This window comes from Ranitomeya imitator, chromosome 3 (assembly GCF_032444005.1).
Source record: "Ranitomeya imitator isolate aRanImi1 chromosome 3, aRanImi1.pri, whole genome shotgun sequence".
Taxonomy (NCBI): domain Eukaryota; kingdom Metazoa; phylum Chordata; class Amphibia; order Anura; family Dendrobatidae; genus Ranitomeya; species Ranitomeya imitator.
Genome location: NC_091284.1, coordinates 325,931,372 through 325,944,911, shown reverse-complemented (window position 1 = coordinate 325,944,911; position 13,540 = coordinate 325,931,372). Strand labels below are relative to the sequence as shown.

At 45.1% G+C, this 13,540-nt stretch overlaps 1 protein-coding gene across 2 annotated transcripts in view; it reads right to left on the bottom strand.

The window, feature by feature from the left end:
* Positions 1-4,887: 4,887 nt before the first annotated feature.
* The window catches only part of RCC1 (regulator of chromosome condensation 1), a 72,716-nt gene continuing 64,063 nt past the window's right edge, over positions 4,888-13,540 (bottom strand). For both annotated transcript variants that reach the window (XM_069756693.1, XM_069756694.1), the window contains exons 8-10: positions 7,067-7,186; positions 6,826-6,978; positions 4,888-6,577 (exon numbers count right to left, since the gene is read on the bottom strand). In XM_069756693.1, coding sequence (XP_069612794.1) covers positions 6,408-6,577; positions 6,826-6,978; positions 7,067-7,186 — 443 coding nt within the window. In that variant the 3' untranslated portion in view covers positions 4,888-6,407. The remainder of the gene's footprint in view (positions 6,578-6,825; positions 6,979-7,066; positions 7,187-13,540) is intronic.

Sequence of the window (13,540 nt, the reverse complement as noted above, 5' to 3'; positions counted from 1 at the left end):
TGCGCTTAGTTACCCGATGTTTACCCTGGTTACCGGGGACCTCGGGATCGTTGGTCGCTGGAGAGCGGTCTGTGTGACAGCTCTCCAGCGACCAAACAGCGACGCTGCAGCGATCCGGATCGTTGTCGGTATCGCTGCAGCGTCGCTATGTGTGACGGTACCTTAACCCATGATGGGGGTTTTGAGTAATGAACCAGGCAGGGAGTTTATAAAAGCCTCAGGTATCTTTTGCATGTGTTTAGAGTTAATTAGTTGATTCAGAAGATTAGGGTAATAGGTCGTTTAGAGAACCTTTTCTTGATATGCTAATTTATTGAGACAGGTTTTTTGGGTTATCAGGAGTTGTATGCCAAAATCATCAGTATTAAAACAATAAAAGACCTGACAAATTTCAGTTGGTGGATAATGAATCTATAATATATGAAAGTTTAATTGTAATCATTACATTATGGTAAATAATGAAATTTAACACTATATGCTAATTTTTTGAGAAGGACCTGTATGTGTACTATTGTTTTTTTTTTTTTTTTTTTTTTTTTTAGATAAAGAAATGTATTTATGGGAATAATATTTTTTTTTTATTTATTTAGGATTTTTTTTTTTTTTTTTTTTTACACATGTGGAAATTTTTTTTTTAAACTTTTTTACTTTGTCCCAGGGGGGGACATCACAGATCGCCGATCTGACAGTTTGCATAACACTCTAAGATCGGCGCTCTCACTCACATCGTTGCAGGCTTACCAGCGCCTGCAGTCGACCCGGAAGTACTCCCTGCAGGACCCGGATGCAGCCCCGCGGCCATTTTGGATCCGGGGACTGCAGTACAAGGTGAGTACATCACCTTGTACCGATAGTCTCAGGGAAGCACGCAGGGAGCCCCCTCCCTGCGCGATGCTTCCCTGTACCGCCGGCACACCGCGATCATGTTTGATCGCGGTGTGCCGGGGGTTAATGTGCCGGGAGCGGTCCGTGACCGCTCCTGGCACATAGTGCCGAATGTCAGCTGCGATAGTCAGCTGACACCCGGCCGCGCTCCCCCCGTGAGCGCGGCCGATTTCTATGACGTACTATCCCGTCGGTGGGAATTAAGGCCCACCCCACCTCGACGGGATAGTCATATGGGATTAAGGGGTTAAAAACAGTCAGAATAAACTTTTTAAAACAATTAGAATAGAAAAACCTTTCTAGGGCAAGCGACTGATCGATAGTAACTTTCGGCACAAAAATCAATATACATCCACCAAGAAGGCCATATATATCTCATGAAAAGAAAAATTCATTTCTATAAATTTAAAAATTACAGCATTTAAACTATACAGCAACACAAATGAAACATGGTCCACTCCCAGATGAAGCAATTGTTGAAACGCAGATTGGACAGCATTTGATGGGAGATTGGCTATGCTTGTTAGGCTGCCGTCACACTAGCAGTATTTGGTCAGCCTTTTACATCAGTATTTGTAAGCCAAAACCAGGAGTGGGTGATAAATGCAGAAGTGGTGCATATGTTTCTATTATACTGTTCCTCTATTTGTTCCACTCCTGGTTTTGGCTTAAAAATACTGATGGAAAATACTGAGCAAATACTGATAGTGTGACAGCAGCCTTAGTCTTACTTTAATCCTATTTTCAATTCCTTTTTGGGCAGTTCTTTAAGCAGGTGCTGTAGGTTACTCCCTCTCATGCATTTTAGGTTTATGCCATTTAATCGTATACATCTGACTGACTATTGTACTACATTAGAATATGGAGTTCTTTTAACCATTGACCACATACATTGCAGAGTATGCAAGCTCCTATATTAGATACATCTTAGGCATGTTATGTAGCAATTACCAACAAGATTATTACATTGCTATGATACAGAATTGTACCAAGAATCTACTATATAATTGTCTAAGGTCCACTTCCGGCAAAACAGCCACGACCAATTAGCGACTGGCACAGTCCGGCGGCAAAATGGCCGCTCCTTACTCCCCGCAGTCAGTGCCCGCTCCATACTCCCCGCTCACACAGGGCTAATGGCAGCCTTAGCGGACCGCATTAAGCCACGGTGTAACGCACTCAGTTAACGCTGCTATTAACCCTGTGTGACCAACTTTTTACTATTGATGCTGCCTATGCAGCATCAATAGTAAAAAGATCTAATGTTAAAAATAATAAAAAAATAAATAGTTATATACTCACCGTCAGTCGGCCCCTCGGATCCAGAACAGGCCTTTCCCGCTCTTCGTGACGCTCCGGTGACCGCTCCATGCATTGCGATCTCACGAGACCGCAATGCACTCTTGGGACCGGAGCACGCGAGGAGCATCGGTAAATGCTTCGCCTGGATCCAGGGGCCAACGGAAGGTGAGTATATAACTTATTTCAATTCCATTTTTTTTACAGGGATATGATGCCCGCTGTGCTATACACTCCGTGGGTCGTGCTACACACTCCGTGGGCCGTGCAATCCTGTGTATTCAATGTATTATTCTAAAATCTTCATAAATAAACTACATACATATTCTAGAATACCCGATGTGTTAGACAATTATATAGTAGACTAGATGGTAGCCCGATTCTAATGGTCACTTCCGTCTGTCTATCCGTCCTGGAAATCCCGTGTCGCTGATTGGTCAGCGATGAGCATAGTCCCTCCCTAGTCCCCAGCAGTCAGTGCCCGCTTCATACTCCTCTTCCCCCCAGTCAGCAATCACACAGGGTTAATGGCAGCGTTAACGGACCGCGTTATGCCACGGGTAACGCACTCAGTTAACGCTGCTATTAACCGAGTGACCATCTTTTTACAATTGATGCTGCTTATGCAGCATCAATAGTAATAAGATCTAATGTTAAAAATAATAATAAAAAAAATAATAATTATTTACTCACCTTCCGTGGGCCCACAGATCCAGCCGAGGCCTTTCCCGCTCCTCGCGACGCCCCGATAACCGGTCAATGCATTGCGGTCTCGAGATGATGACGTAGCGGTTTCGCGAGATGATGACGTAGCGCTCTTGGGACCGGAGCGTCACGAGGAGCATCGGTAAATGCCTTGTTTGGATCTGGGGGGCCAACAAAGGGTGAGTATATAACTATTTTTTATTTTAATTTTTTTTTTTTATACAGGGATATGGTGCCCGCTGTGCTATATACTGCGTGGGCTGTGCTATATACTGCGTGGTATGTAAAAAATAGTCCCGAAGTCATATTAATCCAGTATTGTTACCATGCATATAGTAGCATGTGTATGCTAAGTAGCATATTAACAAAAGGCAAAAACGACTCAAAGCATATCTAATATAACAGGAGAAAAATGAGTCAAAGAGCATGCCAATATTTTACAAAACTTCATTAAAGGGAACCTGTCACCCCGTTTTTTCAGTAGGAGATAAAAATACCGTTAAATAGGGCCTGAGCTGTGCTTTACAATAGGGTATTTTTTGTCCCCTGATTCCCCACCTATGCTGCCGAAATACCTTACAAAAGTGTCCTTTTTCGCCTGTCAATCAGGCTGGTCAGGTCAGATGGGCGTGGTCACAGCGCTGTTTCTCCCCCACATCTTGCTTATGTTCCCGTTGGTGGCGTAGTGCTTCTCGCATGCGCAAGTGCCGAATGCACTGCGCAGCTGTAGAAAAAGAGCGTGCTCGCCGCTATTCAGCGGTTTCTCGGTGGGCGCGGCCATCTTCCTGAGGCCGCGCGTGCGCAGATGGAGTCTCCTGCTTCCCGGGGCTTCAGGAAAATGGCCGCTGCGATGTCCATCTGCGCACGCGCGGCATGACCTGACCAGCCTGATTGACAGGCGAAAAAGGACACTTTTGTAAGGTATTTCGGCAGCATAGGTGGGGAATCAGGGGACAAAAAATACCCTATTGTAAAGCACAGCTCAGGCCCTATTTAACGGTATTTTTATCTCCTACTGAAAAAACGGGGTGACAGGTTCCCTTTAAATATGAAGATAAAAACAGAACTGTTATCGTGCGTATTTACAGTTCAAAGAGCAATCAATACATGAAATGACTGCATGATAAGAGGTGTAGGACAAAATTCCAATATAAGTAAGGAACGGTACACTATGCCTACACAATGGGTTCACATGGCATAATATACTAGGTCAAATATCCTCACTAACTGCGGTACAATAGATGCAAAGGAGGTATAGCCAAATAAGTTGGGAAGACAAGCTAAATCATGTATTTGTATAAAGGGAAAACGAGGGGGCTTTTTTGGAGCAAAGCAGGTCAAGTGACCTCTATTGCACCCAATCACACCCACTCCAAATGACCCAAAGGCATTATTAGCCAGTCTAATAGGGGTTAATATCCCCAGAGTAAGCCACAGTGACAGGGGGTGACTATTGGAATTTTGTCCTACACCTCTTATGATGCCGTCATTTCATGTATTGATTGCTCTTTGAACTGTAAATACGCACGATAACAGTTCTGTTTTTATCTTCATATTTAATAAAGTTTTCACGTTTGTAAAATATTGGCATGCTCTTTGACTCATTTTTCTCCTGTTATATTATATTTTATACTGCGTGGTATGTGGCCTGTGCTATATACTATGTGGCTGCTATATACATACATACATATTCTAGAATACCCGATGCGTTAGAATCGGGCCACCATCTAGTAGTTATATAGTTGTGTAGTCACAAGTGACTTGGTCTTAATACTACTGGACACTGCTCTCGACTATACAAGTGTCATATGACCATGCTTTTCATTTCTATAAATCTTACCAAATGATATGAAAACTATACACATTGCATGACTAGTACTTAATATCCCCCCTTTCACTCTACAAACATGTCAAAAGTAAAAAGGATCAAATCATGTATGGTGCGCAACAACAGATCAATTAAGCAACGACCTGTACATACACAGAAGAATGAATGAATGGCTTGTGAAAAAGATTTATTGCAAAAAACAAAGTTTCTTTAAAAGATGTTTTACATCTCTGTCAGGTAAAATCAAACATTAAGAAATTTACATTTTTGTTATTACAGTCATGCACAGTCATACCACGCTTATAAAAATAAAGCAATTTATTATTTTTTTATATATCCAGTCATAAAAAGTATATATTTAACAAGTGAAGAATGGTGCATGGAGCATTTTTTGTAATCTGTAAGCAATATTAGTGCCACAGGACAGGATCAAAATAGGGGATCAATTGTGTTCAAATCTGGAGGGAGAAGTGACTACAGGCAGATCATTTTTATGAATTTCTAGGCAATACACAGGAAAGAATACATGAAGACAACAAAGGATATCCCCAACATTCCAGGAAGGATATTAATTAATACATTATATTGTACAAAAAGCAAGGAGTAAAGGACCTTAAGAAAGTGAGAGAAAAATGCTAAAGATTTATTAAAAAAAAAAAAAGTTTTATTACATGTATCAAAAATATAGCAAAATATAGTCTTTGTCAATAAAATACGTATACTAGTGGATCAATGGTGAGAATGCAAATTGAGAGCCCCAGGGACAAAATGTATAATTCGCAAATGATTGGGTAGCAAGAAATGAATACAAACTTGGTTAAATATCACTGACCATGGAAAGATTGAGTTTGTTTCAGGGAAGTGAAAGTATTCATGTGATGGTGCCCCCGCACAATAGCACAAGGCTCATTTAACTACCATATCAACCCAAGAAGCATAATGGGAAGGGACAGTATAAAAAAACAGCACTTAGGAAGGTAAAATAATGTGCAAGAATAGTGATAAGTGCTTACCCATAAAGTAATATGCCCCTGTTTACTGCAGCCCCTACTATACATATTTTATTGACAAACTATTTCGCCTATTTTTGATACATGTAATTTTTTTTTTTTTTTTTTTTATAGTTAAAGGGGTATTCTTACCTCCAAGATGCTATCCCATAATGCCATAATGTAGTAAGTGTAACAATAATATTAGAAAATACCTTCAACTAGAAATGTAGTATAGATTTTTCTGACTGGCCATGTCTCTTTCCTCGTGCAGGCATTGCAGGACCTCAGGTATCCATGGTTACAACCAATAGAAACTAGCTAACTAAAGTCCTGCAATGCCTGCACATGAGACATGACCAATCATAATATTAGGAAAGACCTCAAACTAGAAATGTAAAATAGTTTTTCTTACACCTACTACATATTGAGATGGTCTTCATCATCTCCAAGATCCTATTTAAATGGGTATTTCCATTTTTATCTCACTTTCTTGGGGCCAATTACTCCTTGATTTCGTAAGATACATATTCATTTGGGAGTTTGAGTATTTTGAGGGACCGCTGCTTTATTCTCCATAATTTGTTTTGAGATTTGGCAATTAATACAGTATGGAACCAATTAAATGTTCTGAAGTGGCAACGAGGTAAATCATGTCTTCATGCAGCCAACCAATTATCACTATCCTGAAACGCAGAACGTTAGCTACGATCTTTAACTAAAAGAACAGTGTGCTGTCCCCCACTTGACACAGACAAGACCTCTCTGTTCTCCAATTGCTTTCCAGTCACTTCATATGGGCTCCAAACATCATCCTCTTCACCTGTGCCCAGTTGCTGGTTGGTGCCCATACCCCAAGAAAAGACACGACCTAGTAAAGACAGTAAAAAAAAAAAATCAAAGAAACATAAGCATAGTCTTAAACTAAAAAATTTAACACAGAATCTTTACATTTTCTATAGCCTTCACCTTTAATCCTTGTATATATATTTTTCTTAACAAACCAAAGGAAATTCTGTGTCAGGTCAACTAATTTTCCCACTTTTTTTTTTTTTAACATACCTGTCTGAAGTAACTAAATTGAGCAATACCTCAATACAGAGACAATCAAATACTTACCATCTTTAGATACAGCAAAACTAACTGAAGCTCCACAGGCCACAGTAGCAATCTTGGGTAATTTAGAAATAAGGGTAGGCTCATTTTTCTCATCAGCATTCTCTCCTAGGCCAAGCCTGCCATATTCAGCACGGCCAAGACTATATGCATTTCCTATAAAGAATCAATAAAAATGTAACCTTTGGTATCAAAGCTTGGCGCTTGTAGCTAATGGTCTGTTTAAAGAGTTTTTATTACTAACCTTCAGAGTCTACACAAACTGTATGATGCTGCCCTCCTGAAAACCCCAACCAGGACTTGGTGGAATTTTTGAAAGATGTCAAGTTCTGAGGTGCATAGCAAGAGTTAGTAGTCTTTGTCCCTGTGAAAAGTAAAATTACATGACTGAGTAAAAAAGAAAAAAACAAAACAAAACAAGCTTTACAGTTTCTTCTTCACGTTTTACATTAATTTAAATGGGCTGCTGGGAGATCAGGCCAAACATCAATTTGTCATTTGCAGTCAATGTTGTATGCCAAACCCATGCATGCAGACAACCTTGAGTTGCTTGCAAACACTCAATTAGGCAGGATAAACCCCTTCCCGACATGCCCCGTACATTTACTGCTCTGCGGGAGCTGTGTTCCTGCAAACAGCAGTGCATGTATTCCAGAAAAAAAAAAAGAGAAAAAAAACGGCTTGCACTCACCAGGCCCAATGAATCAAACTTGTCTTTATATAGGACATGTGCAGTAAAACAGGGAGAACGTGCTGAATGTCGGATGACAGCTGTTTCGCGCTGATTGCGCTTCCACTGATCCCGATGGCATGGGGGAAAGGAGGTAACCATTTAAGCAAATACATACCCCTCCCACCTCATGACATCATACGTAATTACTCCCCTTATAAAAAATGTGAATACAAAACATTAAAAAAAAAAATCACTTAAAAACAACGGAGCTTAGTCTGAAAAAGAAAACGAAAAACAGACAAAGAAAAAAAGAAAAACACGTTGGGCCTGGTGAGTGCAAGCAGTTTTTCTCTTCTTTTGTTCTGGATTGCATATACTTTTTGTGGCGATGCACCGTGAGTGCCCCCTTATGGATGAGTGGGCATAAGTGCTGGAGCAGCTTCGTAAGGCACACCATAAGAGGATCGCAATAGGCAGCAGTGCGGGTGCTTTTTTTCTTTGGACAGCATTACATGTATGGTGGCACGATTGCATGGCCTTACGCCGAACAACAACGGCGTTCGGGTGTCAGCTCTGTGAGAGCTAACACCCCGCAGCAACACCCATGACCGGTGCTAGTATCCGATGCCGCTATCAGTAGTGACAGCGACAGAATAATGCAGGGAAGGAGTTACTTGCGTGCTTCCATCAGGACATGATGCGATCGTGTTGTCCTGATTGTCTCCATGGAGAACCAGCTTCATCCAATAAAATCAAAGTAGTTTTATTTGTGTCCCATATTTAAAACAAAATGCTGCTAGTTACCCGATTTTTCGGATTATAAAACGCTCCGGATTATAAGATGCACCCCAAATATTGAGAAAAATAAGAAAAAAAATTTTTTTCATTAAATGGTGGTGCTTCTTATAATCCATTTGTCTTATTGCCTACCGAGGGGTGGTAGGTGCGGTGAAGCGGTGTCCCAGGGTCACTGCTGGAGGAGGCAAGAATGGGGTGATGCTGCAGGCTAGGATGAGGGGGGCTCCGATCTGTGTGCGCTGGCAGGGCCGGCGTCAGCACCCGGCACACTGGGCAAATGCCGGGGCCCTGGGGAGAGAGGGGGGCCCACTCACGCTGTCATAGATACAGCTGGGAGAGCAGAGCAGGAGATAACATGCTCTCTCCGCCCACAAAGTCACTGCTGGCTGCGTTCTCTTAACCCCTATGTGCCAGCTCTGACAAGCATCTTCTCACTCAGTCAGTGCAGCCAGGCAGGCACATAGGGGTTAAGAGAAGGCAGCCAGTGTGACATTGTGGGTGGAGAGAGAGCACGTTCTCCTGCTCTGGCCCCTGGCTGGCTGCAGTGCTGAAGTTTATCAGGCAGATTCCGAGGAGCTCCATCCTACCAGTGCCTGAGTGAGTGCTATGGTATCCAGCAGTGGTTGCAGTTGTGGCTCAGTTTGCTGCTGTCTCTGCTGCCTAAAAATGTGGGTGATGTCTGGAGGAGCAGCTGGTGGGGTGCAGCCTGCAACCTGCAGCCACCCAGTTCTCCCAGAATACATGCATGCTGCACCAAACCTGCACCCATGGGGTAGGAAGAAGCTTAACCCCTTCCCATCTGTATGAAGGTTATTGCTGAACCTTAAAGATAACAATCCGACAGCATAAATGGGGTTAACCAAATGCCAGGAGGAAGGGGAGCTGCTGCCATGGATAAAACTGAGCTGTAGGTTGGGGCCCCGTGGCCCCAGGCTGGTGACTGGAGGGACTCTGCCCAGTGCTGGCATGTGGGTGATTTCTGCTCCGGAGTCTCAGCTTCTCTCCTCCACATCACAGCAACATTGGTTGTGTCTGTCCAGGTCCCAGCAGCTGCCACTGCTCCCAACAAGGACATGGCATCACTTAACCCTTCCCCTGCAGCCACCGGCAACAAATCCACATTATTCCTTGATTAAATCAGGTTCCAACCCAATAGAGGAGCAGACATTTCCTGCTGCCATTAGGATCCGGGACGGGGTGACATTGGCTGCCCTGCTACTCTGTAGTGGGGGGTGACAAGTGTAACATGGGGTAACGATGACGGAGAAATGCACAGGATAATAGTGAGCGCGACAGAGGGCAGTGTATGGTATGGAGCAGTCAGGGGGTGGGCTGCAGGATCCCCCCCATACTGTACATGACTACTCAGGACAGGGAGGCATTTAATGAGCTTCTAATGACGGGGCACTAATTGGGTCATTAGGGTTTGTGGAAAGGATTCAGCATCAGGTCCCTCATCAATGCCCGAGCCCGAGCGATGTTACTTTGTAGCACAGATCTGTTGGGGCCGCAAAACCAAACAACGTTGTTTATGTAGAAAAGTCTTTGTTTCATAGAAAAACTCAAAACAGAAACGCACCTCTCCTGTATATATACACTGCACAGCACCTTTCCTCCTGTATGTATACACTGCACAGCACCTCTCCTGTATATATACACTGCACAGCACCTTTCCTCCTGTATATATACACTGCAGAATCTACAATAGCCGTCACTCATGTAAGAAGTGAAATCCGGCATTGTACTATACATTTCTCTGCCGTATCTGTGCATCATAAATCGGGGTATGTGTTAAGGGGGGGGGGGCCCACTGAGATTCTTTCGCCCGGGGCCCTCGAAAACCTGGAGCCGGCCCTGTGCGCTGGTGTAGGGGTTTTATGCTGCTGCATGTCTGGTGCTGCTGCCGAGTATCTCCGGGTGCCCGGCGGTTGCTGGCCGATGCTGCGGGTGACTCAGGTGTCCAGCGTCGTTGCGTGGGTGTCCGGCTCTGCCGCTATTTTGTGACAGGCCAGAGCTCCGGTAATTCCACGGTTCCCTGTGCGTGTGCGGTGGACTCCGGGAATATGGCCACCGCATACGCAGATGGTGATCTCTAGACCAAAAATAAGCGGCCGCTCTGGTAAGCCAAAGAGGTTAAGGACTTCTTGGATGCAGAGTCCGCTCACCAGTCTGAGCCATAGCGCTCTTCTGATAGCTACTGCGTTTGAAGCTGCGAGCACAGCGCAATTAGCCGCTTCTTTGGATGCGTTTACCACATAGTCCCCAGCCATGGAAATCTGATTTGCCAGCTCTGCCATCTCAGGGGAACACTGCTCTTTAGTATAGTCTTATACAGAGAGTCTGCCCAGGATACCATGGCTTTAGCTACTCATTTGCTGCAAAGGAGGAAGCAAGTGCAAAACCTGATGCCTTGAAAACCGAACGGGCGAAGCTGTCAGTTAGTGAGGTCTGTGGGATCCTTGATGGAGGCTCCATCAGGCAAGGACAAGAGGTTTTTGGAGAAGAAGCGGGACACAGGCGATCCACTGGAGAGGATTCTGTCCATTGTTTGCTGAGGTCAGATGAGAAAGGATATTAGCCTCAAGGGACTTCTGACCTGCAAAGCGTTCGTCTGGCCGCTCTGTGGCGCTGAACTACGTCCTGGAACGCAGGGTGATTGGCAAACACCCTATGAGGATGTTTGGCCCTTTTAAAGGACACCACGTTATCCGAGTGCGTAGAAGTAGGTTCTTCGCCAACCTGCAAAGTCTGGTTGACGGCCTCTATGAGACTATCTATTGTTGTCTGGTAACCCGGAGATTCTGAGAGTCAGAGGGCCCTTCAGACTCGTACTCAGAGGCTTGTTCGCTATCAATCCCTTGAGAGGGAGAGTGAGAAACAGAGCTTACGGATGCCGAGGCGCCAGAGGGCCTGGGAGAAGTGCTATATATCCATTTCCTAAATGCCTGTGTCTGCTTTAAGTGAGAACAGCCCCTGTAGGCCGACTGTTCCAGAGATGAAGGGAAATGTTCTGAGACAGGCAGATCAGTGTAAACGGTCCTGGAGGGGTCCTGAAGAGACAAATGGCCTTGGTTAAGGAAGCCATGGACTGCGATAAGGATGCAACCCACTCAGGGTTGACTAGACAGAGTGGGATTGGTCGCGGCGGGGGGAGGGGAGGGGGTTGTGGTTGTCCTGAGCGCATTTGGGATCACAAGTTTCGCGGAGCGGAGTGGTATCCACTAGGTAACAGCCCGACAAGAGGTAAATGAGGTGAAAAACACTGTTTTGGCAGCCTTCTTGGAAGTCTTAGGTAGGGACATGCTGTACCTATGACATAGATCTAACCATATATGACACACACACACACTCTGCCGGGAAGGCTATCTATATAAGTGCAGCACTAAGAACGCTGCGCTGCACAAAGGTGCAGCAGAGACCAATGTGTAAAAAAAACAAAGGCTGGCCTGGGGAAAGTGTGGAGGAGCACTTACTCCGGTCCTGTGCCCCCCGAGACAGCCTTGTCGCTTAGTTGCAGCTTCTGTGTGGAACCGCTGCACAGTCCTGTCCTCCTGGGCTAAGATGTTTGCCAAGAGCTACCGGTTAGCAGATGGCCAAAGCCGGGGGCTAAATTAGAGGTGCCCGACCGGGAAACGTGAACGGGCCAGTGACGCGCTAACGGAGTACCCCCCCCCAGATTCCCAACTTACTGTGGAGCCTGGATGGAGGAAAGGCCTTGCTTGCAGGTATGATGTGGATGGTGCAGGAACCCTCTATCCATCGTCCCCTTTTTATAGGGGAGGTGGAGAGGGACCGTCCCGCTCCATGCAGCACCGCTGTTCTATCAATGGTGGTGCAGTGGGAGCAGCACGGACACTATAGGAGCCTCTGTGCATCCTAAGGGTTTGCTCACACCGTGGGACAGACCGGAGAGGAACCGTCCGCCTCCTTGTACCATCCGCTTTCAATAGTGGTGGTGCAGTGGGGGCTGCTCGGATGCCACGAGGTAGGCCTCTGTACATCCAAAGGGTAATCACCTAGGATGGGACAGGGCTGAATGTCCGGCAATAGGCCTGGCTGGGGAAGAGGGTACGTGGAGGCGAGTTTTGGGTCTGAATAGCAGACCCGTCCGTGTGCCTAATACGGACACTAAGCAAGAACTGGTTAGCTGAGAGCCAGTAGGAGGGTGTATACTGCAGGGGTGGCGCTAACTTTCTTTGTATCACTTAGTGTCAGTCTCCTAGTGGCAGCAGCATACATCCACAGTCTGTGTCCCCCAATGAGGCGAAGATAGATTAGCGAAATTAGGATTATTTAGTCTAGAAAAAAGACGACTGAGGGGCGATCTAATAACCATGTATAAGTATATAAGGGGACAATACAAATATCTTGCTGAGAATCTGTTTATACCAAGGAAGGTGACGGGCACAAGGGGGCATTTTTTGCGTCTGGAGGAGAGAAGGTTTTTCCACCAACATAGAAGAGGATTCTTTACTGTTAGGGCAGTGAGAATCTGGAATTGCTTGCCTGAGGAGGTGGTGATGGCGAACTCAGTCGAGGGGTTCAAGAGAGGCCTGGATGTCTTCCTGGAGCAGAACGATATTGTATCATACAATTATTAGGTTCTGTAGAATGACATAGATCTGGGGATTTATTATGATGGAATATAGGCTGAACTGGATGGACAAATGTCTTTTTTCGGCCTCACTATGTTACTATGTTACTATGAAGGAGAAAATTCATTGGGAGGGCTTTTTATTGTCGGTGGGGATCTTATTGAACATGAACCCCTTGTTATTATTTTTCTTGTCCTCCCATCTATCCTGATTTTTGCCTGGTCTCCTACGGGTAAACCTCTTGCTCCAAAAGGGCCTCCTGTAGGAAGGATAAGCGAGATTAGGGAAGGACTACTTCTTATCCCCCGCTTTATCCAAGAGGTCATCTAAGGTAGAACCAAACAAGAATTCTCCTTCGCAGGGGATGGTACATAACTTCGATTTTGTTTGGAGATCCCCCGGCCAACACTTAAGCCAAAGCGCCCATCTGGCTGAATTGGAAAAGACCGCTGATCTAGCAGCTAGTCGGAGTCCACGGAAGCATCTGCCAAGAAAGCGGCCGCCCCCTCATTACTAGCAAGGTCTTCAGAATAGTGTACCAAGACAACCTGTCTAAGCTGGGATTCTAATTGATCTAGCCAGACCATTAGGGAACGGGATGTGCAGGCGGCGGCCACCGCTAGTTTCAGCCCTCCCCCAGCTGCTTCCCATG